General features: G+C 50.5%; 2 protein-coding genes across 11 annotated transcripts in view; both read left to right on the top strand.

The window, feature by feature from the left end:
- The window catches only part of EPB41L1 (erythrocyte membrane protein band 4.1 like 1), a 62,965-nt gene extending 51,731 nt beyond the window's left edge, over window positions 1-11,234 (top strand). For 6 of the 9 annotated variants that reach the window (XM_040608337.1, XM_040608336.1, XM_040608338.1 and 3 more), the window contains 8 exons: window positions 1,086-1,484; window positions 2,895-2,981; window positions 3,400-3,480; window positions 3,673-3,735; window positions 4,652-4,747; window positions 5,753-5,833; window positions 6,742-6,858; window positions 8,112-11,234. In XM_040608337.1, the coding sequence (XP_040464271.1) occupies window positions 1,086-1,484; window positions 2,895-2,981; window positions 3,400-3,480; window positions 3,673-3,735; window positions 4,652-4,747; window positions 5,753-5,833; window positions 6,742-6,858; window positions 8,112-8,120 (933 nt within the window). In that variant the 3' untranslated portion in view covers window positions 8,121-11,234. Of the gene's footprint in view, window positions 1-1,085; window positions 1,485-2,894; window positions 2,982-3,399; window positions 3,506-3,672; window positions 3,736-4,651; window positions 4,748-5,752; window positions 5,834-6,741; window positions 6,859-8,111 lie in introns of those variants that run through there. The other 3 variants (XM_040608340.1, XM_040608339.1, XM_040608341.1) reach the window with 3 other exon arrangements.
- Window positions 11,235-11,966: 732 nt separating this feature from the next.
- On the top strand, window positions 11,967-18,650 carry AAR2 (AAR2 splicing factor). 2 transcript variants are annotated; one of them, XM_040608347.1, is made up of 3 exons: window positions 11,967-12,788; window positions 14,192-14,421; window positions 15,705-16,505. In XM_040608347.1, the coding sequence occupies exons 1-3, from the start codon at window positions 12,032-12,034 to the stop codon at window positions 15,780-15,782; spliced, it is 1,065 nt and encodes a 354-aa protein (XP_040464281.1). In that variant the 5' UTR covers window positions 11,967-12,031; the 3' UTR covers window positions 15,783-16,505. The 2 variants fall into 2 exon arrangements, with proteins under 2 accessions (XP_040464281.1, XP_040464280.1); XM_040608346.1 differs by lacking the exon at window positions 15,705-16,505 and adding an exon at window positions 17,458-18,650 and having other exon boundaries at window positions 11,970-12,788.
- The last annotated feature ends 5,745 nt before the right edge of the window (window positions 18,651-24,395 follow it).

Raw genomic sequence — 24,395 nt, forward strand, 5'->3', positions numbered from 1 at the left:
TTTGTTTGACACTCTGTTTCTCATACCTCTCAACCTCCCAGCAGCGCCAGGGGAGGGTGGTGCTGGCACAGCCTGGCCGGTGGGGTGGATGGCTCTGGCTGTGAACGCTTGGACCAGAGTCCAGGTGGTGGGTTTCCTCTGGCATCACTTGGGCTTCGAACCATTCCTAAGGGAGATCTGCTGAGAGCAAGGTGCAAAGTCCAGCAATGGGTCTAGATGTCCCAAAGTCCAGCATGGGTGTAGACTTCCCATGGCTTCATGGCAAAGCATGGCGAGGGGAAGTGTACCCTCTGACGGCGGAGTTGAGAGGTATGTCCATATCCGGAGAAGAGCTGATGGAGGGGGGTCGCCCCTTGGCTCTGATCATGCTGTCAATTACACTGACCAAACACTCAACCAGGTCATTCCTTAGCTCACCGCCGGCTGTGTGGGGCTGCGGGAGGGGAGTGCTGTGCTGGTGGGGCAGGCTTAGCCCCTGGTGCAGGGCTGGGGGCAGCCCCGTGGGGATGGATGGTCCTCCTCCCCCGGGGTGATGCTCTGCAGGGCCCACATGGCTGCTCAGTGGAATTGGCACACTCCTTCGCTTCTCCTTCACCGTGCGTGGCTGATTGGGGCCCTTTTCTTTCAAACTCTTTGCTCTTTCTTTCCCTTTGTTTGTGGTTTGTTTTGTTTGTTTGTTTTTTTGAGTGCCCAACCTTACTGACATAGATACCACTGGTGTCTGAGCTGTTTCTGAATGTCTCTTAACAGACCTGTTGTTTTGCGTACATCCGCTTCCACCGGGTGTGCTGACGTGCCTCCAAGCTCGCCAAGCTTTTCTGTGTGACTGGTCCTTTTTTGAGATGATTAATTACCAATAGGCTTTTGGCAAAACCAGATTGAATAACCCTTCTCCCCCACCCAACCCCTACAAAGTTGCTGCTGTCAGAAAGGTTTCAGTCTCCATGCTTGAGCTGTGTTTGATTCTACTCTGTGATGTTTGCTGCAGCCTTCTTTCTCCTCCTCCTCCCTTCTCCCCTGTCGGCACTGCGGCGCCGTGCGGTGCTCACTGTCTCCATCTCTCTCCGCCATTGTGTCTCATTCAGAGAGCGGGCTTGAGGGAGGGCGCTGAGGAGAAAGCTAAGCCACCTCGGCACCGGGCTCCCGAGAGTGACACCGGTGATGAGGAGCAGGACCAGGAGAAGGACTCGGTCTTTCTGAAGGACAACCACCTGGCCATCGAGCGCAAGTGCTCCAGCATCACGGTCAGTTCAACCTCCAGCCTGGAAGCAGAGGTGGACTTCACAGTGATCGGTGACTTCCACGGCACAGCCTTTGAGGACATCTCCCGCAGCCTGCCCGAGCTGGACAAGGACAAGAGTGAAACAGAAGACGAAGGCCTGGTTTCCTTCCAGCACACTGACAAAGTAGTTCCCGGGCTGGAAGAGGATGTCAAAGGCGGGGAGAAGGTCGCCCAGCCCAGCCCAGATGTCTCCCAGCTAGAGGTACACAGGGATGCAGTCCCTCCCAGGACTGTCTCAGTGCCATCGTGCATCCATGTTCCTTGTCCTGCTGCCTGGTATTCCCTCACTGGTGTGCACTCCCATGTTGGTTTGGAAGAGCATGTCTGGTGTACCTGTTTTCCCCTGATGCACGCTGTCGCCTGTGTTGCATGGCTCTGCTGTGTGTTTTGTGCATCTGCCAACCAGGAGAAGTCCTCGTCTTCTCGTAAGCCCTTGCGTTTGGCTGCCTACCCCGTCCCTCGTATGGCTCCAGCATGTCAGCAGCTGAGCAGGGCACGTGTCACTAACCAGCGGCTCTGTCCTTGCGTTTTGCATGAAGTCAGTGACCAGTTTGTGTAGTGAAATGTGCTGCCAACTAACATCTCCAGTCATGCCAGGGCTGGGAGGGATTTACAGAGTAGCTTTGGGAGCTGCTCCAAAGCTTGTGGAGGGTCACTCCTCTGCCAGGAGTGCTTATAACGGGGCTAAGAAAAATGCATGCGGCATGCTGGAAGTTGAGTGAACGCTACAGGGAGAGGACGCTAGAGCCAGCTCCAGCACAGCCGAAATGTAGCCTTGCCTCTGCATCGGGCCAGGGCCATCTCCTGCCCGCTCAGCATCGGGGCAGCCCTCCAGCCCTGGCAGGTAAGTCCCCAGTGCTGCCTGGAGCTGCCAGGGTAAGTCCAGACCTGGAGCCAGGAAAAAGCTGCAGAAGGAGAGGGAGCTTTTTCTGAGCCAGCCTGGAAACCCTCGTGCGGAGTATCTGATGCCGTGGGCTCCTGGGTCCCAGTGTGGCCATGGGCAGGGGTGATCAGCTCTGCAGTGCCCCGTGGCTGGTGCTGGGCAGGGGAGGCTGTTGGCTCGGGAGCGCTGAACACTGGCTAAGCATCCCACATCCCACGTCCCTGTGCAGGAGCCATTGGCAGCTCTGGTTTCCTGTAGTGGGGGAGCGCTGGAAGCCTGTCTCCATTCCCCTGAGGTTCTGACACCCTGGGTGTAACCACAGCCACCGGCAGCTGGTGCAGGTCACAAACCTGCTGTGGGGCATGAGTGAAATGGATTTGGTGGGTCTCACTTGCCTTTTGAAGACCAATTTGACCTAACCCATGGTGTCTGTAAGAAGTCTATCCAAAAAATCCCTGAGATTTCCCTGGGTTTTCACCCCAGGGACAGAGCATCAGGTCTGATGTGGGGCATGTCAGTCACACGGGGCACTTTGCGTGGTGGCCGTCTGCCCAGGGCAGCAGCCTGGCCTCTGCTCTTTGCCCAGGCAGGGCTTGACGTGACATCATATGTGTGTGGCACTTACAGAGTGGGGCAGGGATGCTCTGCTTGTGGGGGTCAGCGCACAAGGAGCACTCGAGGCTGTTGGCATCGTGCCCCAGTGCCTGACTTGCTGTGTTTCTTCTGCAGTCATCAGCCCCGAAAACAGATGCTGTGACCGTCAGCCTGGGGCTGGGCATGAAGAAGCCCGAAGCAGATGACTCTGCTCCCCAGCAGGTCAGCACCACAGACACAGCCCAGGTGACCTGGTGGCTCTGTCCTCCCGTGGCCCTGCTCCCCAATGGCTCTGCCATGCCTCAGTCCAGCAAAACCTGTCCTTGGGCAGTAGCACTGGGGAGGCAGGTGGCTGAGTGGGGGAGACGGGGGTCTCTGCTCGCCCTTGTCACGCTGGAGTCCCCAAAACATCAAACCAAAGGCCATCCAGAGAGATTCTGTGTGTGTCCCTGGCCCCATCCACCATGCCGCTGGGCAGCACTGGCACATGGAGATGTCTGCAGAGGGTGACATCCACCATACATGCAGCGTCGTGGCCCTCACTGGCTTCCTCTGGCAGCCAGAACAGCCGCACCATCCCTGCAAGTGTCACCCCCTCCCTGGCACCTCCTGGCTCACCAGGTTTCCTTTGCCCTGGCAGGTGGAAGAAGGCACCCCGGGCAACAGGGACACCACAGCCACTGCTCACACTGGCACGGCAGAGACAGCACTGGCGACCTCAGTAAGCGGGGCTGGCCCCACAAGAGGTGGGGGAGCCGCTGTCCCTTGCAGTCCCTCTGCTCCAGTGAGGGCAACTGGGGCCAGCTGTGCTGGGGGGGGACCCTGCCCCACCGTGGATGTCTGCGGAGGGCGACCTGCCGTGTTTGCCCCCGCGTTACGTCCGAGCCAACATGCCCGTCTGCTCTTCTTTCAGGATCACAGCACCAGGGCTGGGAAGGGGGCTGTTCCCACGACAGACCTTCGCTCCCTCTCACCGGTGAGTGGGGGACGTGGCACCACCAACCAGGCAGAGTGGTGGGGAGGGAGGAAGGCATCCCTGTGGGGCTGGGGCAGCCTGGGGTTGGTCCCACAGGGCCCCCTCCCATGTTCCCAGTGCTGGTACCCTCAGCTGGTGTGTTGGTACTAGGAAGAGCAGAAGGATGCTCAGAAGGTTGGAGAGTGAGATGGCAGGGGACGCCCTGCCCGTGGCCTTTCTCCTGTGCCAGATACACATCTTGAGCAGCTGCTGGAGGAGGATGATCCCTAAAAAATAGCCCAGTCCCTGGTGAAGTCTCACAGTGGGCTGAGATATCTTTAGCCAGGCAGGACACCCAAGGCCACACACAGTCTTCTGACTCGCAGTGGAGGTGATGGCGATCAGCAGCCCTGCCCAGCAGCAGGCCTTACTGTGTAAAGTGTTCACCTACTCAACTGCCTCATTTCCATGGAGTCAAGCCTGGCCAAACACCATGCGCTGCCCCAGGCTCATCACTTTGTGCAGCAGGGAGAACGTACCTGGTGCTGCGTGGCTGGGGCACCAGCGTGGCCTTCCCAGCCCTCGCCACGCAGAGCAGGACAGACAGAGCTAGAGGCGGCCTGAGAGCTCTGCACTTAGGGTGGCCCTGAGGATGGGTGGGGATGAGCAAAATGCAGCCATGAAATCATCTCCCTGCTGCAGAGGCCCTTTCTTGCAGCTCTGTGGAAACCTCTCTCTGCCCCCCCGCCCCCCAGCTACATCCAGTTGGAAGCACAGTGCAGTATCTTTTTGGGTTTTTTCCCCCTTTGCCGCTGTCTGACCTCCTGTGCTTGGCTGAGTGGGTACATCCCGGTGGGAAGGTCCCAGCTCTTTGGGAGCTGGCACTGAGGGCTCCCCCGTGGCTGCCCCGCTGATGCTGCTGCTGTCTGTCCTGCAGATCACCAGTGGCTCCACTGGGAAGGAGGTGCTCACCAGCATATTCAGTGCCACTGCGGAAACCCTCTCCACTTCTACCACTACCCACGTTACCAAGGTAAGAGCAGCTCCAAAGAGGGCAGCCAGGGGGGTCCTGATGTAAGGCATTTGAGGATGGGTGGATTTATATTGTGTTTCATACAGCAGAAAATGCCCCTCTCCTCCTTACAGATGGAAAAAGTGCATGCTGTCCTGTGGGGGACGGCAAGCCAGCGCAGCGCCCCATGGCCAGCTCTGGGCACCCCATGCTCCATTCAGCCCCACGGCGCTGCCTGTCCCATCCAGCCAGGCCTGACTGCAGGGGCTGCAGGCGTGGACAGCCAGGCACTGGCTGTTCGTCACCTGCGTGCCACCCACGGGGACAGTGAATACGTACTGTGCCCACCTCTGCTCACTGGTAGAGCAGGAGGGCAGGGAGTCGTTGGGGCGAGGGGAGAGCAGCACGCAGTGTCGCTGACCTCTTGAAGCCCACTGCAGGGGTGGAAGGGACCCCAGTTTGGGCTGCCAGCAGCATGCATGCAAGCCCCTGCCCATGCAACTGGGTGAGTGTTCCCAGATGTACCTAGAGCCAGATGACAGGTCCCCCTGGCCCAAGAACCCACAGCACCAGTGCTGGAGCACCTTGCCTTGTGTCACCTACAGGAACCTTGTTAGCATGGGCTGTATCGGGTTTATTAGAGCCGGAGTGGTGCAGGCAAGGGGGAGTGATGGTAGAAAACAAAGGAGATGAGACTGCATCAGAGGACCTTACCCATGGCCGTTTCATTCCCAAATTAAGTGCACATAAATGAAAGCAGAAGCTCAGTGAGGGACTTGAGCAGGAAGGAGGGCTGCTCAGTACTTGCCACCTGGCCCTTTTCCTTTCCTCCCCACCTGTGAGCAGCTGTGCCTTGCCGGTTCTAACTGTGCACCAAGTCAAGGGTGTTGGGAGATACACTAAATTGTGGGGGGAGTTCCTAAGGTGATGCTGGCATTGTCCCTCCTCCTGTGGGCTGAGCTACGTTCCCCAGGAGCTGGCCTGTCAGACAGCTGTGGGTGAGTGCTTTTCCTTCTTGTTGTGCAGACTGTGAAAGGAGGGTTTTCCGAGACCCGAATAGAGAAGCGCATCATTATCACAGGAGATGAAGATGTGGACCAGGACCAGGTAGGAGCAGGATGCCCTGGCTTTGCCCAGCTCTGGCTGCCCTTGGCTGCAGCACTGCATGCTTCTAGTTCTGGCTTGTACCTGTTTACTCCTCCTCTCCAAAAACTGACCCCTGAGGCCCCCAATCTATCAGCTCTGCCCAGCTCCCATCAGCACCCACTGCAGCAGTGAAGCAGCGGTGAAGGTTACATCTCAGCACAGAGCCCAGTGATGGGATCAGCTTTTTATTTCCTTAAAACGCATTTCTAGTTGCCCTTTCTCTGTTGGAATACTCCAAAGTGACCCAGGTTCTTCCTCTCTTTCCAGCACAGTCTCACTACAGGTTGACTCACTCCAAGTGATGGTGTTTTGCACCTGCCTCCATGATGGAGGAACAAAAAATGACAAACTCTTTTGGTGAAATAACAGACTGACACAAATCTCTAAGGCTATAGGGTCATTTTCCTGTGTCCTAACCCTTTGAGATTTGTTGCTTAAGAAGAAAAGTCAAAGTGCTAAAATATTTAAAAGGCTCCAAAAAAATTTAGATGTTTTAAGACCATAATAATAAATCTAATTAGATTACTATTGTAGATTCTTCTAGGGTTTTGCTGCAAGGAAAAGTGCTGCTGTTACTTTGCTTGGGTTTCAGTAGGGAACCTGGGACATAGCACATCCCTTCAGAAAAAAACAGCAAAAGAAAGGCAGCGCATGAGGCATCCCAGTGGTGTACAAATCCCTGATCAGCGGTGGACTCCAGCCTCTTCTGCCAGGCTACTGTAGGTTCAGCTTTGAACCTCTGCATCCGTGTCCTCCTGGAATCCCACATGGCTCCAGCTGCTTTCTGTCTGCAGGTTCTCACTGGTTGAGAGCAATGCACTACATGTCAGGGAAGTGATGATAAATGCCTTCATCCTTCTGGTTTCTAGGCACTGGCTTTAGCAATCAAAGAGGCAAAACTACAGCATCCTGACATGCTGGTAACCAAAGCTGTGGTATACAGAGAAACAGAACCTTCTCCAGAGGAAAGGGACAAGAAGCCTCAGGTAGGTGGAGAAGTCACCAGGTGTGATTTATACCTGCTGTGTAAGGGCTGGATGTAACTGGGCAAGTGTCTTGGACCCCCACCAGCTGCACATGCTGGTTGGCGTTGCTGCTCCTCAGCACTAAGAGTGGCAGCTCCCGCCAGCACTTCCAGCGCTATGGTGGCTCCTGGCATGGCTACCTGGTTGTGGTTAGAAAGCCGGTGCCATGCCACCAGAAGCAGTTCTGCAGATGTCACCTTGCTGTCCTGCTCAGCAGAGGGGTCAGAGTCATTTGCATGTAAAGAAGAAAGGACCTGCTTGTCCCCCTGGGGTGGGGAGGGAAAGAGATCGTACCAGTTTTGTGGATGGGCCAAGAAACTTGGCTACAGGTTCTGCAAAGCCGGTCCAAAGTATCAGACAAGCGTTTGTGGGGGAAAAAAAAAAAAAAAAAAGAGTGGTGGTGGTGGTGGTGTTCTTTAGTCCCATTCAGGTCCCCAGGCTGTCTTTTTATACACATGCAGGTGGAGGCAGCAGCACACAAGGTTTGCACCTCCCTGCAGATGCCCCAAAGCAGTCCCAGCCCCAGACATTTTTCCTAAAGGCAAAGCTGGCTTGAGGAGTCCTACTCCACTTTTAGCCCCCTGCTCTGACCCTGATGGTCACCCATCAGCTGCGTTGCTGCAGCTCCTCGGTGGTGGCACAGCCTGACAGACCTCTGTGTCAGAGCAGCTGAGGGACAGAGGAGCATGGTGGAAAGGAGAGGGGGAACTTCTGAAAGGCAGCTTCACTGCTAAAAAATGTTTGAGGAGCTCTGTCACCAGCCAGGCTGCAGGTGTGTTTCGAGAGGCCTCTTTGGAAATGGGATTTCGTGTTTCTTTATCATATGAAGATTTTGACTGGCAGCTTTTAAGCCTGGAAAAGCGACCAGCTCCTTGAAAGGTCGGAAGAGGCTCTTGCATCTGCCTAATCTTACCTCCTATTGAACAGTACAAACAAGCAAGCCCAGACACTTCTGCATCACTTAGGGAGCCACCCAGTTTTAACTGAATGGCCAGTAAGGGAGTGGTGACTTGCTGTTATCTCCCCCACGCTCCAACACCAGCCCAGTGAATTAAGAGTGCCTGCTAATTACCAGAGGTACTGATAATTAAGTGCAAACTGTGGCCCCAAGTGTTTGCAGATTTACTGTCCGGTGCCCTCCTATGAAGAGGAACCCTTTTATAGCCAAAGAAATCAGCACCCCGTGACTGGTCATTTCCATCTGCCTTGTACAGGAATCTTGACCAACAAGTTCACAGAAGTCGGCATCTGTATTCAAATCCGTAGAACAGCGGAGAAGGAGCCTTCATGCTGGATTTGTCAGCAAGACATAGACATCCTGGCTGCAATGTTCATGGCGAGAGACAAAAATTTTTAAAAAAGGAATAGCAAATATATTATATATATATATACATACATACATACATATATATATATATATATATAAAAACAGGAAACAAAATGCATCCTTGCACTGCTGCTATATGCTGGAAATGAATAGCAAACAACACCACCAACAAACAAAGCCAACCTGCAGATAAATTGAAGAATTTACTGGATTGGTGATAAAATAAGATTTAAAAAATCCTAATAATAACAATAACATTGTTAATAATACAATAAGCCACCATCTTGCATGTTACATTAAAGGATACACAATCATGAGATCATTTGTTGCACACTGAATGGAAAGGAAAACTGCTTTGCAACAAAGCAAGAAATAAGCAAACTGAAATAAAAAACCACAAGCAGAAGCAAAACCATTCCCCACTCTGAAAGAAGAGAGAAAAACATTGGATTTATTACCTTAGAGTTTTTTTCCGATTCACAAGTGTCGTTTTGCCCTTCTCCTCATTCCATGCTGGTTCTTTTGCATCTTTTGGGGTTCTGTTAACTCTTCCCTTCCCTTTCTTATCTTCTTCTCTGTGCACTTGTCCAACCTCTTGTTCTCTGAAGGTTATTTAAGAATGGATTTCATTTCAAACAAAACAAATGATACGTATATGGTTTCTCATTTATAAAAAAGCAGCCTGTAGGGGTTTCATATGGATGTGCATTTAAGTTATGTATATTATTATATATATATAACAAGGGGGGAGGGAGGGAACAATACTGAAATAATTCAACAGTACTGGTAAATTTGACAACATTTTTAAATTATTAACTCTTTGATTGACTATGGTTGGTGTATTTTGAGTCTCTTGGATCACACATGGGACTCTCACTCCCGCAAGAAGAGAATGGGGAAGGTTTCAGCCACTGCTGTTTGCAAGGGAAAGGGGAGAGGGCAAGAGATGGGAGATGTCCCACCAGCTGATCTGCAGTGTATGGTGGTTGGATTTGGAGGGTCAGTGGTGGACTTGGAGGGGCAGGGAAGGAGGTTGAGGCTGCAGCTCTGGCAGCTGCAGGCAGAATCATCTCCCCAGCCCCTAGCCAGAGCCATGGGAGTCAGCTGGGAGCAAGGTGGCAGCTGCAAGGTTGCACCCATTTCTCCTTTCCCGCCCACTGAACTGTGCTGGTGGTTGGAGTGGGTTTGCTTTGTTTCTGGATCCCAGTAATGAAGTTACTTGAGCTTTGTAGCAGGGTCGAAGGCAGAGGGGTTGTTTCAGCCCTGCCTGCCCCACTGCCTGGGTTGTGATGGTAAGGGCTGCCTGAGGCACTGTGGGCTGGTGACAGCGATGGCAGTCCTTCCACCAGCCTGCCTAGGGCTGGGCAGTGGAGAGACTGTGCTGTCTCCATCACTGCAGAGCATCCCCAGCATGCCAGGCTGGACCAGAGAGCCCAGGCCCTCTGCATAAGAAGGTGCGTGTTGAGGAGGTGTCAGTGGAGCTGCTTTCCCCCGGCTCATCCCAGCTCAGCATTTAGCCACAGGCTTCCTCTACAGCTGCCTTTGGAAGGGGATCTTGGGCCAAGCCCAGGGCCTCGTACACTGTGAACCAGGCAGTTAGGGTAGACCTGGAACCAAAATCAGAAAGGAAAGGAAATAAATGGGTTTCCTTCTTGGAATCATCTCTAGCTCCTGTGGAAACAGAAGGGCCCGCTATTCTGCACCATTTTGCCTTTAGTCTCCCACCCCTCACACAGACTGTGCCCAGAAATAGGTGTGTTTTGTCAGGTCCTGCAACGGCTCGGAGGATGCCAGCGAGCAGGAGAGCCTGTACTGTGAGGATGTTGTGGGCAGACCCCGCTCACTGCCTTTGATGTCCCAGGAGAAAGCCTGCTCCCTGGCAGCCAGGGTGCACCAGTTGCTTGCTAGTACGGCTCCGTAAAGTCTGTTCTTCTGGCAGAGAGGTTTCTTCTGCAAGCATAAAAGGCATGAGCACAGGCTGCTCGGGAAGCAGACAGAGCTGCTGGCTGGTGCCAGTGCTGCCAGGTCGTGAGCATCTCCCCAGCTTACATCCAAGCGCCTTCAGCTACTTTTAAAGACTAGGCCCCCAACCAAAAAAGAGTTAAGGCAGTTGCAAAGAGGCTAATTTTCTCTTTTTCCTTTTTTCAATACACCCAAACCAGCTGTAATCAGCAGTGGCACTTTCAGAGAGAGGTGGTGGTGGAGGAGTTGTGGTCTGCACATGGTGCTGGTGTTCATCAGCACACTGTGTGTTTCATACTTGGAGGAGCCCACCTGGCTTTGATGCCTTTACAACCTACCAGAAGCTACTATGAAACTAGATACTTGCTTTTGACATTGTGTACAGTTATAAATTTGATGGTTACTGTTAAAATCAGTGGCCTTACAGAGTTAGACTTGATGTGCGCTTGGACTGAAATGAGTTCCGTTTGGAGTGAGCAGATCCAGTCCCTGGCTTCCGCAGTGTGTTTGATGGGTGGCAGTGTTTAAAAAACTTTAAAAAGAAAAAAAAAAGAAAAAAAAAAGAAAAAAAAAAGAAAAAAAAAGGAAAGAAAAAAGCTCACTGCTTGTTTGCCTGGGGAGGTGTGGGTTTCTGCTGCTCAGCAACAACTGAGGCCCCTGTGGGCTCAGCTCCCCCAGCCTGCTCATCACCTTGCTCCGTTTCAGACAGCTGATCACTGCTTGTTTTCTTCCAGGGGCCTTTCTGTTGAAAGGGGTGGGAGACCCGAGTGCCTGTTTTTACCTGATCCCACAAATTCATTCCAAACCTGGCCTGCGATTGCCTGAGTAATAATAACAGTAACAATAATATTTATTTTTATTTGAGAAGCACCTTACCAACCAACTGCAATGCCTCTGTTGTTCCTTCACTAACTCTCCTTTTCTCTTCCTTTGTTCTCCCTCTCCCCCCTTCAGTCATACTCCTTTTAAGTGCTTGGTGGTGTATGCGTGTGTGCTCACTGTTCTTGTATTCAATGAAAGTGAAATAAATGTGTTTGATGCTAAATCAGCTTGGGGCTTCAGTGGACTCTTTCCTACCAAGGGGACAGACAAGTGAAGGGGGAATCTTGCAGCCAGGGTCTCTGCACACGGAGATACTGGACTCTGCTCTGTCTAAAGTGAAGATGCTGCCAGGCGAAGTATTGCAGCTGGTGGAGCTGGCAGCGGCTTCATGTGGTGGCTGCGACCCTCATATGCACGTGTGTGGCAGTGGAGGTGGTTGTCAGGATGCTCAAAACACAGAGGAGGTGGCAGCTGTCCCTGAACCTGGCTGTTCCAGAAGGGAGGACGCGGTGCTGTGAGAGCATCTGTCCTGCCGCAGGGCCTGCTGTGTCTTTCCTGCTGAGAGGGTCTCCGTGCGTCCGTCCTGCTGCGGGGCTCTCGGTCCCTTTGTCCCATGGCAGGGCTTTCATCACCCTGTCCCATGGCAGGGCTTTTGGTCCCCCTGTCCCATGGCAGGGCTCTCATCCCCGGCTGGGAGGATAGGGCCTCGGGGAGTGGCTGCCAGCGGGGTGCCGGGGGCGGCGCGGCCGCCTCGGGGGGACACTGAGGCTGAGGGGAGCAGCCGCCGGCCGCGGGGGGCCCAGGGGAAGGACAGCCGGGGCTGGGCCTCGGGATCCGGGGCTGAGCGGGAACTGAGGGCCGCGGGCAGGACCTCCCGCAGTGCGGGGCCCGGCACCGCTCGGAACGGCCCGGAAGGGCTGTGCCCCCGGAACGAATGTGCCCGGTGCGGCCGTGCGCCCGGGCGCTTTCCAGAGCGGACCGTGCGGGCGCGGCGGTTCCGGGTGGGAGCGGCCTGCGCTGCCCATGGCGGGCCCGCGGCTGGAGCCCGAGCTGGCCCGGCAGCTCTTCTTCGAGGGCGCCGCGGTCGTGGTGTTGGGCTTGCCCGAGGGAGCCGAGTTCGGCATCGACTACAGCGCCTGGACCGTGGGGCCCCGGTTCCGCGGCGTCAAGATGATCCCGCCGGGCATCCACTTCCTGCACTGCAGCGCGGGGCGGGCGGGCGGCAGCCGGGAGACGGGCCCCCGTACCGGCTGCTTCCTCAGCCTGCAGCGGCGGGAGCGGCGGGTGCTGCGCTGGGACACCCGCAGCGAGGCAGTGGGGCTGGCGGCGCCGGCCGCGGGCGAGGCCGAGGCCTTGGCGGAGAACCTGCAGGAGATGGACCGGTTCCTCGGGCCCTACCCGTACGAGACCCTGAGGAAGTGGGTCTCCCTCACCAGCTACATCAGCGAGGCGGCGGTGGAGCGGCTGCAACCGGAGAGCGGGCGGATCTGCGCCTTCTCGGAGGTGCTGCCGGTGGCGGCGGGGCGGCACGCCAGCGAGCGGGCGGAGCAGCGCCGGCCCCGCTTTGACGCCGAGTGCCGCAGCTACGCCGAGGGGCTGGCGCGGCTGCCCCGCATGGAGCCCAGGGCCGGCACCGAGATCAGGTTCACGGAGCTGCCGAAGCAGACGTACCCCGACGGAGCTACTCCGGAGGAGATAACCAGGCACAGCATGGACCTCAGCTACGCCCTAGAGAGGGTGATCCGCCAGCGGTACGCCGGCCAGGCTCTGGAGCTGCTCGGTGAGTACCGCCGTCGCCCCGCACCGCCCCCGTGGAGAATGAAGTCATTTCTCTGCGAAGGGAGAGCCCCGGGACGAAACCCGCCCCTGCTCCGTGTGCCCTGCGCCCTCGGCAGCTCTCTCGGCTGCCGCTCGGATGTCTGTGGGGTTTTTAGCAGCTGCAGGGCCCTTTGGCTCCGGACACCGAACACCAGCCTGTCACATCTGCCTCTCTCGCTCCAGGGTGCTGCACTTGCAGCCCAGGTCGCCTCAAATTCAGTCAAAAGTAGCAATTACAAGTGGCCGCAGGTTGTGTAGAGGGGGCCTGTCATCTGGCACCAGCCTGTTAAGCTCTGTCATCCAGAGTTCTCACTTATGGAGCCCTGGGAGCATTGGGTGGGGCTGAACATCACGATTTTCAGATTCTCGTTCCCTTTCGGGTAGCGAGGTGGTATTGGGCCTCCCAGCAGGCAGCTCCCAAGGCAGTAGCTGGTCCTTTCCCTGGCTGGAGCTCAGCTATGTGCTGCTGGTGACTCTGTGGCAGAATTTGGGCTTTGCCAGCCCAAGGGCTGTGGCTCCCAGTCGCAGGTCTGAGTTACCCACTAGCCTTTTCTGACAACTTGTGGTATGGATAAATATGAAATCTATGGAGGTCCTGGAGTGTGGTTGTGTTTGTGGCAGGTTGGAGGGAGGACTTGGGAACCCAGCTGAGCTAGAGCCTTGAGGCTGCTGAGGTTTGAAATTGTATTGCCTTTGATTTTCCTTTCTTCCATTTTCCCTGCATTAATGTTGTAAAATTTATTCTTTATTGAAATTAACAAAGACAGTTCTAGGATATACAAGGAATGAATTATCATAGGAAATGACTATGCCATCATTCTGGCAAAGTACCTGATGCTAAGCGTCCAGTGAGGTGAACCCTGGCTCTTAATTCAACAAGATAAAAACATCTATTAATGTACCGCTCACCTCTCCCAGTGTTCCCACAGCCCTTGCATTCAAGGGCGGTAGCATTTGCACTCCTGTGTGGCTCTGGAAATCCAGGCACAGGTGGACTGAATGCTTGCAGAATAACAGCAATGTCTGATTTCTTATTTGGGTATCATTTTGAGAACATGGATGACGGTGGAAGGCCTCAGGTGGCTGTTTATCATCTTTGGGGAGTGATTTTACAGGCAGACTAATTACAGTTACAGGTGGACCTACCTGATGATCCTTTGCATTTTATCCAGCTGGAGAGCAGAGCATTAGGAAATAGTGTTCGGAGTATTGCTTGCTGTTAGCAGAATCACTGGAAGGGCAGAATGCGTGTGCAAAAGGCAAACCTGGAATTCTATGCAGTCATTTTTGAGAGGACACATACCTTGGATATGTTTTCAGTCTTATGTGTGTTTTGTTTTGTTTTCCTTTGCTGAATATGCACAGCTGAGTTGCAGTTTGCTTTCATCTGTTTCCTGATCGGGAATGTGTATGATGCATTTGAGCACTGGAAAAGGCTGTTAAACATCCTGTGCCGATCTGAAGATGCCATAGGGAAGTATCAAGACCTTTACATCAACCTAATTTCTGTGCTGTATCACCAGCTCAATGAAATCCCAGCTGACTTTTTTGTGGATATTGTCTCCCAGGACAACTTTTTAACCAGCACCTTACAGGTATGTTTGCAACTATCTCTTGAAAAATGGGAGTGGGAGGAGAGGCCGTATTTGAGCAATATTTTAGGAATATGCAAAAGGAATTAAGTTACTGTTGAGCTGCATGGGAGATAGCGAGACTAAGCATGTATCTAAGCTTGTTTTCTTCTTTTACTTTTTCCCTGTGTTAGTTACAAAGAAATGCCATTTGCTTGTTATCTCAGAGTGTGACCTGTTCCAGCTATGCCTAGAAGAGTCTAATGCAGTATAAAATTGAGATAGTCTGCATGCAAAGAGGCCAGAAAAGTGAGGCAACAAGGGGAAAGGCTATTGAAGATGGCTGCAACAGAGAATGAGGACTATGTCTTTTTTGTTATGTTTTCCTTGCAAGTAGTGCTGAAAGTAGCCTGCTACACTGGCATGAGTCCTAGAGTTCTGGGGTAGTACATCTAATGTGACTGAACTGTACTGGCATACTTTTTCTAAAATTTTTTGAGGCCTTTGACTACATCAAGCTGTACAGCTGTAAAAGAGGCTGAGAAAGTGCAAGATAATATTTGTTTATTTTCTCCCAATCACCATTCATCCTGTAAATAAAAACCCCAAAACTTTGGCATAAGAGACTGATGATGCTGATTTTTGGTCAGCTTGAATAGTATGCTTAGTATGCAGGGAAGTTGCAGTGAAACCTTATTGAGCTTAGGGCATTGGTAGTATTTAAGAAGCTTTTCTATTCCTGTTAGCCTTAAGCAAAGCTGAAGACTTCCTATAATCAAGTTGTTATGCAGAGGGAATTTATGGTTAATCCGAACTGCAGAAAACACTGCTCCTACTGAGACAGGCATAGGCAAATCTGTAGTTCAGCACTAGTGAAACCAGTTACTCCCACTGATTGTAACCATGCTAACATTTCAGCAAACAGACTAAGCAAAACTTGGTTTTAAAAAAAAAAAAAAAAAAAAAAGGCCCAAACCAGATACACTGGTGAAGCTCAGCAGTGGAAACTTAATCCCAGCAAAACCAGTATTAAGTTATGTTGCAGGTGCTTGATGCAAATTGGTAGTAACTTCTCCATTCTCAGGAAGTGGTTACATTTCTCTGCTTGTAACTCCCAAGTTCTTGCTGTAGATTTGGGGAGGGTGGGGGTGTGTGTTTTTAGTTTGCTGGGTAAAATTTTATGGGAAGCATTGCTTTTAACAAATTTTAACAAAATGACTTTCTTCTCTTTTCTGGAATTTGGATTCATAAAAGTCTCAATTTTTTTAAATCTTCATTTTAGTTGCTGGGTTTTTTCGTCATTACAGGACTGGAAAGCCTACCTCTATTTGCAGCACGCTTGCAGAGCAACACTTTGCAAGTGCCAATTTACAGCAGTACAATGAATGTGTCAAATGGCCCTTCTTTCCATCTGATGGGAATTTTGGAAGCACCCCGCCTCGATGGTTATCTTTCCTTTTTGGATACCTGAGTCTTGTACGCCCTTGGAATTCATCAGTCTGTGTTTTTGACTTAAGAAGCCAATGCCTTTAGGTGGCTGTGCTGTCTTCAGCGATAACTGTTAAGCCCTAGCAAAAGTCACCACATTCCTAGTAACAAAGAGGAAATTTGCCTTACAGTTGAACTGAGCCTCTCCTTGCTAAAAGTTCTCCTTTTCTCTGTTCCTGTGGGATTTCCCTGATGTGCTGAAATAGTGCCAGGGAACCTCTGGGACTTACCTTACCCAGTCAGTTTATGTACACAGCCATCAGACTTAACCTTGTCTTGACTGGGTGTGGGCAGGTACAAAACGGTGTGTGTGGGGGGAGTGTATTATCTCTGTTAGCTTTTGCTCAGCTTTGAATGCAGCAACTTTATTTTTGGAGTTTGATCCAAGGCACGAAGAGTACAGCATAACCTCCATTGAATATGCAGCCCTAACAGTGCTTAAAGAAAAAAAAAAAAATGGATTAAATTACTAATTTAATGCGAAATTCATTGAGGAGAAGTGGGAAGTATAATCTTTTTTTTAATAGCAGCCTTGCTGTGTAAGAATTCTGTTATAAAGAGACAGTTTCATGGTAGAATGAACAAGGAAAAGGCAAATGATTATAAAGCAATGAACTTTGCTTCTCGTTGTCAGTGTTTTATCCAGCTGTCAGTAAGTCTCTCCCAAGTTAGCGCCTGCTTTTTCTCCTGGAGTGCTTTCCCTTCACTTCCATTGTGCAGTCATTTTTTTTGGCCTTTGAAATACAAGTTTCTTCCTGTGGAAATGAATTCTGGATCACGAGTTCTGAAGAGGAGCAGAAGCAGGCTGATGAGAGATGGACTCTGTGGCTGAGCCTTGTTTGTTGATATACAGGTGCTTTAACTCCAAAGTGCTAACAGAAGCTGTACATTTTGTGAAAAGTTAATGGATCTCTGTGTGTTTAGGTGATGGAGGGGAGCCACCCTTAAAGGTTAGTCCAGATTTCAGTGCCCTGTGTTCAAGGGAATGGCTGTGCTGGGGGTAACTGGATCTTTTCCAGAGAGCTCCCATTCGTCTCTTACCTTCAAGGTCATTTTAGTAAGTTTCCTCTGTATCCTAAGGTGTTGGTGTTACCATATTACCAAAATACTTTGAGGGATCTCCTGGTCCATGCAACCATGAAAAAGATGGATATAATTACCTGTTGGCCTTTTGGACACATGCTGTAAAATCGGCTTTGTGGCAAATGAAAACTGACAGTCCTTTTTTTGTTGGTTTTTTTTTTTTTTCCTTCTGCTTAAAGATTTTCCTCTGTTTACACTTCACGTATTTTGGAATTCCATAGTGCATATTAACAAAGTTATTACCTTAGTGCAAATATTTCTAATGCCGACTCGGAGTGAAGGCAGGATGTCTGTCTTGGCTGTGGGGTGAGAGGAGAAGTGTGTAGGCTTTGTTTACATAGCCCCAAAGCTGGAGGGTTTCCAGGGTGGTAGATCCCTTACCAGTGGCCTAACCTGAAACGTTTCCTGGTTGATGACATCTCTGTAGGAAAGAGACACACAGCTTATGCCATGGCTGAGTTTTTACTGACCTCTGCTCTTTTCTTTTAGGTGTTTTTTTCCTTCACGTGCAGTGCTGCTGTTGATGGGACCCTAAGGAAGAAGGCTGAAAAATTCAAGGCTCACCTAACAAAGAAATTTAAATGGGACTTTGAGGCCGAGCCTGATGATTGTGCTCCCATAGTGGTAGAACTTCCTGAGGGTGTGCAGGTGGACTAAGCACAATGCTTGCTTGGAAACAAACAGCTTTTTAAAGTCACTCTTTCTCCATATCTTTTCCAACCATGCCAGATTCCTAAAGTCTGTTTCTGAAGCTGTCTCTGCTTTCTGCTGTAGAAGCAGATGTGGAAAACCCAGGAAGATTCCTAACTTTGTGAGAAGACCAGAATTATTGGAGGAGTTTGTCATATGGCTGCTTTGGACACCTGGGTTTTTTTCCCCTAGCTCTTCTGCAGCATCTCCTCGTTCTGTACTCTGCTCACCTCTGGATCCCTGGTCCCTTCTGTCCTCCTGGGCTGGAGGTGACCCCTGTTTGGAGCTCATCTGTGGTTTACACTTGAAGCCTTTGCTGCTCTGATTTGATGCTTCCTGAGCGAGGAGTGTAAGCCCACATGACTGGTCACTGCAGCTTTTGACAGCCCAAACCCAGGCTGTGACCTCCTGCATTACAGGGATGTAAGCACAGCTGTTTCAAAACTGTGTTGGATGCTTCTGCTGGTTGCTGTAATTTATTGCAATAATCTGTTGTGGAGGAGGACTCAAAGCCACAGCAAAACTCCTCCCATTTCATGCCCCTAATACTGAGGTATCTTATTCCTCCCATTCTGTTAAAGCCTTTTGTATTTACTGCTGACACTCTGTTTAGCCTGACGTAAAAGAAAGTTAACAGTTTGCTAACAAGAAATAGAATTATTGGGCAGCAGTCACCCAGGTCTTAAAGAAGAGAGCCAGCGTAAGATTAAAGGTCAGACTTCCACATGAACTGGATCCTCTGTTTTGTTATAATTGGAAATAGTATTTTCACTGGTGGCAGTCTCTTCTTCCTCCCCATTTCCCATGAGTAAACTCTAAGAAAACTTGTAGTGCTTGTTCAGAGCTGCACAGGGACTTAGTCCTACCACTTGCTTGTTACTTTCTTGGCTGTTAGAGTCCTTCAGGAATTTGTATGCATGTCTAACAAGATAATGCTGGTTTTTAGTCTTTTATAGTTCAAAATAAATCTCGAGAACCTTGCCTACAGAAAACATTTGTATGAATGTGGTTTTTAGTTATTTAGCCAAAGTTTACAGTACAGTGACACCACCCTCTCTTTCTTATTGGAATGTTCAGTGTCCTCAGAAGTAACACCCCAGTGGTATCTGTGACATCCAAGTGAAATGGTACATGGCACGGCAGGAAGCTCAGTGTGTTCTGGGAAGAAGGTATGTGATGAGGTGTTTCCAGATAATCTGGAACTTGCCACAGGAATCAGCTGTCAGAAGCCCTGTCTGCTGCTCAGTGCTGTTTCCTCCCTTTCCTCAAGGGCTCTGCGCTCCGTTACTCCAGTGGCTTGGTTGGTCCAGTTTAAACAGACTCCGTGTTGAGCACAGGCCCTTAGGCAAGTGTTTTGTTCTTAAGTCTTTCTTACCATGCTTTCTTGTCCTGAAGACCCTAGAGGTCTTTTGTACAGTGGTTTGTGCTCTCCTCTTGTTGTCTTGCCCTTTGTATTCACAGGCAGTGCTGTCTTTCCAGTTGCCTGTTGGACAAATCATTTGTAATGAATGGTCCCAACTTTGATGAAAGATACCTTTTCGGTTTGTTGGCTCTTTGCACCAACCTGATGACTGGTTTTGTTGTTTTGGAGCAGAACACTGATCACTGATGTAAGCAGCGAAGGTAGCAGAGAGCCTGGGGACCTGCCTGTCTGGAAGGGAGAGGAACAGTGCTCTGGGGCTGCAGAGGCTGCAGACCAGGCTGGCCAGGCAGTGTCAGTGCTTTCCAGGCTGTCCTGGCAATGCTCCCAGTTGTTTGATGGGTAGGTTCATTTGAGCGCGTCTTTGTTAAATCTCAAAAACAATAATGGAAAATTCAGTTCCAAAGTATGTAGTAGTCAGGTTCCCATAATGACTGACATTTATAGCAACTGAGAAAAAAGAATGTAATTGTACTTCCATTGTGCTTTTTTTCATTTTGCAAGGTTGTAGTAGGGAGAGGTAATATCTATTATTAGACGCACAAAATAGATGAGGAAGAAACAGGCCTTAGGGGACGCAGTCCCTTTGTTAGGTATGAAGCAGCAAACTTTCAGCTAAATACAAGGTGAGGTGTTCAGAATTTAGCTATTATAGGACTCAATTACACCCTTTGAGGGAAAAGGGAAGCTGGTGCATAAGAATCAATATATGTTGGATGCTTGCAAGGGTGGAGTTATAAATTTGGGAGGGAAAAGAGTGCTGCTGTTCCTGTTGAAGTCAGCAGGAAGGAGGCTATGAAAGGAAAGTGGTAACACGTAACAGAAGGAATATTTTCTTGCCCTTACGTAGCCTTAGGCCAGCTATCACTATGATAACACTACCCTTTCTTGCAGCTAAGATGAATATAATGATCTGAAAGCAAAAGCAAGATTGTGTGTGTGTAAATACGCATTACTGCCAGCTAATGAAGTGTAATATGTGATGTGTTTGCAACACTGATTCAGCAATGAATTAGGGTCAGGACAAGCGGCTTTCGGTGCGTTGTGAAGTGGCACTGAAGCATGAGGTACATTGGCCTCCTGCTTATGTGGAGAGTTGTCCAGCTGCCAGAATTGTGCAAGTGAGGCAAATTGGCATCATTCCTCTCCTGTAACATGTGCTTTCACTGCAAATTCTGCTGGAGCATGGGCCCTGCTTAGCCCTAGGTGAGGCTAATCACTTGTGAATCAGCAGTGGCATGAGCTCACCAGTGGATACCCCCAAAGATGCACTGCACCACGGCATTTGCAATGTGAAGCCCAGTGGGAGTGTATTCAACCCTGAGAGCTGCTATTCTTTTTTTTTTTTTTCTCTTATCCCCCCACCCCTGCTTTCCCCATAGGCTCAGTAAGGTTAGCCAAACCAGAGTTTTGAGATTGGGTGATACGTGCTCTGTGCGGGGCCTCTCTGTTGTCCTGCACCACATTGCTTCTTGTTTCATCGACCTTGCAAATTCAAAGATGTGGGATATGTTGCCTGAGGCTGTAGGAAGCCGTCTTCCTGTCCCACTATTGTAGCACACCTGTTTGTTTTTTTTTTATTGGGAAGAGAAATGGCACATCTTGCTCTGCCAGGTCATGCAGCTTCCTTTGCAATTTCCACCATCCAGCTGCCAAAAAAGCAGACAGACCACTTCTGTCTTTTTTCAGGTGGATTGCTGCCGATGATTTCAACATGTCACTGATGAACATCCGCAGTGTAGTTTTGCAGTTCAGATTGTGGTTTTGTGTGGCAGCTGTCTCAGCAATGCTTTAACTCCTGTGGCAGCAAGGCTTGCAGACCTTGAACATCACCAAGTTCACACAGTGTTAGATGTTACCCAGACATGCAGAGGTGGTGGTCCTGTTCCGCAGCTCTGGTACTCTAAATGCAAACTAAAGGTGAAAGGAAGCAGGTGAGGGAAGCTGTAGAAAGCTGTCGGTGACTCTGCAGCTTGTTAGTGCTGTGGTTTTAAATCTGAAGAGAGCTCAGGGTTTATTATGTGAACCAGCAGCTCCCTTGGTGGTTTCACTTTTACTGCTTAAGGGTAAGTTGAATTTTTGGTTATTTGTTCAATGTTTTCTTACGGTAACCCTAGTCATTCTGTGTGCATCTTGTTTCAGTTAAAGTCTTTTTTAATTCTTATTAGGCTTTTCTAATGTTAGTATTCTACTGTTACTCTTCTAATCCAGAAAAAAACAAACAATAGATACCCATTTGGCATTTGGGCCTCTAACAACTCACAGGAGCAAGAGATTTTTCAGGGTCTCTTAAACTTACACCACGTTTGTTTGGAGCAATGTTTACTCCTGCTTTGATAGCTGGACATAGACCATGCCAGCTGCTGCAGATGGAATGGCTGGCACTGAGCTCCTGGGGTATGAAAAAAGATGAAAAGGGACATCTCGATTCCTTACTCTGAAAAAGGAAATAATCTTCTCCTGGTAGCGCTGTTCATTGTCAAACGAAGCTACGACAGTGGCTTACTCTGCAGCCCTGTTACTATAAAAGGGCTGTGCTGTGAATGGTCATTCCTTCCCAATGCGCGCAGATATTTCAGAGCTATTTCTGCTCCCCCTCTGAGAACGTGCACCTCCTGTCCTGCTGGGGCTGCCGGGCAGAGCAGTGTGAGATCTGGCAGTGCAGGAGCACGTCCCGGGGAGGCAAGTGCTGTACAAACAGCAGAGTGGAGCTGGAGCATGGGTGGGAGGATGCTCCATAAAGCATGGGCTGTGCTGGAGCCTGTAATTAATGCACAGGAGGCATCCACTCTGCAGGGGCCTCATTAAGAGAGTGTAAATGAGCTGCAAGGCAGCCTTAATACAAATAAACTCCAAATGGGTTAATCAATAGGAGGAAAAATCCATATACACAGACTGTCAGAGCTGCTGCTTTGGGTGTGCTGGTCGAACTCGCTGCCCTGCCTGCCTCGGTGGGCCTGGCTTCACTTGCTCGGAGGGCTTCGTGTTGTCCCGAGGAAGGGGCCGCTGTCAGGGGCAGCAGCAGAAGGGGGTTGCACAGCTGCAGCCCAACCTCTGAGGTGCCAGGTCTGCCCCTTGCTCAGGGGCTCTTGCTGCAGTGGCACTTGGCACCTCAGCCTGAGGGGCTCCGCAGGTTTGAAACAAAAAGGCTGTGCTCCTGCTCCTGGTGGCATGGCTGCGCGCCAAGCAGCCCTTGCCAGCCCTCTGCTTTGAGCAGGCACGAAGCAAGAGGGAGAAGGAAACAAGAGGGTGAAGTTCTCATCTCATGCAGCCATCGAGAGGGCTGTGCCAGTGGCCTGGCTGGCAGGTGGTAACTCCCGTCCTGCCTGGGATCAAATGGGATGCTTAGCTGGAGCTGCGGACTGGTTCTTTTTAATGAAGCTATCTTTATTTAAACAATGGAAGTCCCTGTGAATTGTTTTTCAGGAGCCTGTGTTGGGTACCCCAAGTAATTCTGTAGCTGGAAGGTTAGCAGTGGCGCAAGTTACCGGTGGGACTCTTCCCTTGCTGTGACAGTTCTTTACTGAACTGGTAAGAAGCGTGTTTATGTTACAAGTGCAGTCCTGTTAATGATGAGTTTCTACAGCTTCCCCCAAAAATACCTTGTGGCCTGGGAGGGAGGGGCCACTTGCCCTACCTTTTCTGCAAAGGTTCGGTGAGGAGAGCGTTACTGGCAGGAGCACAGGCTTCATCACGTCTTTTAAAACAAACTTTTCCATTAAAATTTGTTTGGATTGAGAAAGCTGCTCCTTTGCAGAGAAGGGATTTTCAGTGGAGGAGAAGGACCTCTGGGTGGCTCCATCTTCACAGGTTTGGCGTCGGATACTGTAATTTCTGCATGCGTACTACGTGAACGACTTTATTTTCCTGATCCATCCTTATGTTTTAACTACTCAGCAGCAGTGAATATTCACGCCTGGTGAATGCAGCTAGCTGGAGACAGTCTTATCCAGTCGGTCCAAGAGACCGTTTATAGCGGACAGTTATCCCTGGGAGCACTGCCTCATCACTGAGCACTGGTGATGTATCCTGAGTCTGTGCTGGACACCCCATCTGGGAAGCTGGGAGCTTCACGCACATGCTGAGACCCTGCAGTCATGTATTGGTCTGGAAAGTGACAGGCTGCTCCAGCTCCCAGTATTGCCTACTCCATGGAGCAACAAGGCAGTCTGCACCATGTAGTTCTGCAATAACCTGCATTTCAGGGATGGTTGTCCCCTCCAAGCAGAGGTTGACTGTTTCCAGTAACAGGAAGGTGAACTGTTGTTCCAATAAGGTTTGCTGGAGGATTTTATGTACTACATCAGTAAGTGTTCATGCAATGCTGCTATTCCTTCTCTGTGTAAGTTCTTGTGCCCTTCAGACTGCTGTGAGCTGCTCAAACAGGTTAAATGGCAGGTGACCAAACCCACGTGTGCACCAAGGGGACCCTGTGCCAGGCCACAGTCAGCTGCTTTGCCAATGGGGATGGCTATCTCCAGGGAGACTGATGGTGAGTGGGTCCTGAGCGGGGATGTGGGGTACAGCCCAGCTCCTGCCGCGGGACTGCCTGTTTGCACCATGCACACCTGACTGCATCCATGAGACTCAGAATCTTGCTGAAGTGAATTCCTGGCATCTGGGCAGGAGATGATGGAGCAAGGATGAGCTGGCAGACCTTGCAGCAACTGGGGAGAGGAGGCGATTCAGGCAGAAGTGCTGGGTGGCCCCTTGGGCTCAATTTTTCCATTTGTGCTAAGCACAGCCTCTTGTCTGGTGGTATTTTTGTTTTGTCTTTCAAACAGCCACTTCAGGATTTAAAAAGCATCACTTGAGAGTCTGCTGATCATTGCTGTGAGCTTTACAGACTTCTGAGAGACCTTCCATGTGCAATCCAGCAGGAACCTGTTAAACACATCACCCAGCTGTGGTGTGTGGTCACCCAGGGCCTCTAATGGGTTTACTTCATTAGCAGGAGTTCTCTGGGGAGGGCTGTGCATGTTTGTTGTTGCTGGAAGTTCACGCTGCCCAAACGTGTTCATTTAATGGACTTATTTTCTTAACTAGACCAATAACCAGTGTGAGCTAACATTCCTTCTGGGGCTCTTATTCACTTTATTCCTCAGCAGAAGCAGGCAGGTCAAGAGCTCTCCTGCATCAGCAAGATGATGTTCCACCTTCCTTATTATCCACCATTCCCTGCAAAGATTCTTTTAAACTCCCAAAGAAAATGTTAGCTTTGATTTGCATTTTTTCTCTCTCTCTCCCTTTGCTTCTTCCGTGACAAAACATTTATTGCTACTTCAAAAAACCACACAACTTCTCTTATTGTGTCAGG

This window comes from Falco naumanni, chromosome 10, assembly GCF_017639655.2.
Source record: "Falco naumanni isolate bFalNau1 chromosome 10, bFalNau1.pat, whole genome shotgun sequence".
NCBI lineage: Eukaryota > Metazoa > Chordata > Aves > Falconiformes > Falconidae > Falco > Falco naumanni.

Bases quoted from the DNA above. Each gene is read 5' to 3' on its own strand.
- AAR2 (XM_040608346.1), top strand. From the start codon at position 12,032: ATGGCGGGCCCGCGGCTGGAGCCCGAGCTGGCCCGGCAGCTCTTCTTC. The intron at 12,789-14,191 runs GTGAGTACCGCC...GAATATGCACAG, and splicing joins CCAGGCTCTGGAGCTGCTCG to CTGAGTTGCAGTTTGCTTTC. The intron at 14,422-17,457 runs GTATGTTTGCAA...CTTTTCTTTTAG, and splicing joins TTTTAACCAGCACCTTACAG to GTGTTTTTTTCCTTCACGTG.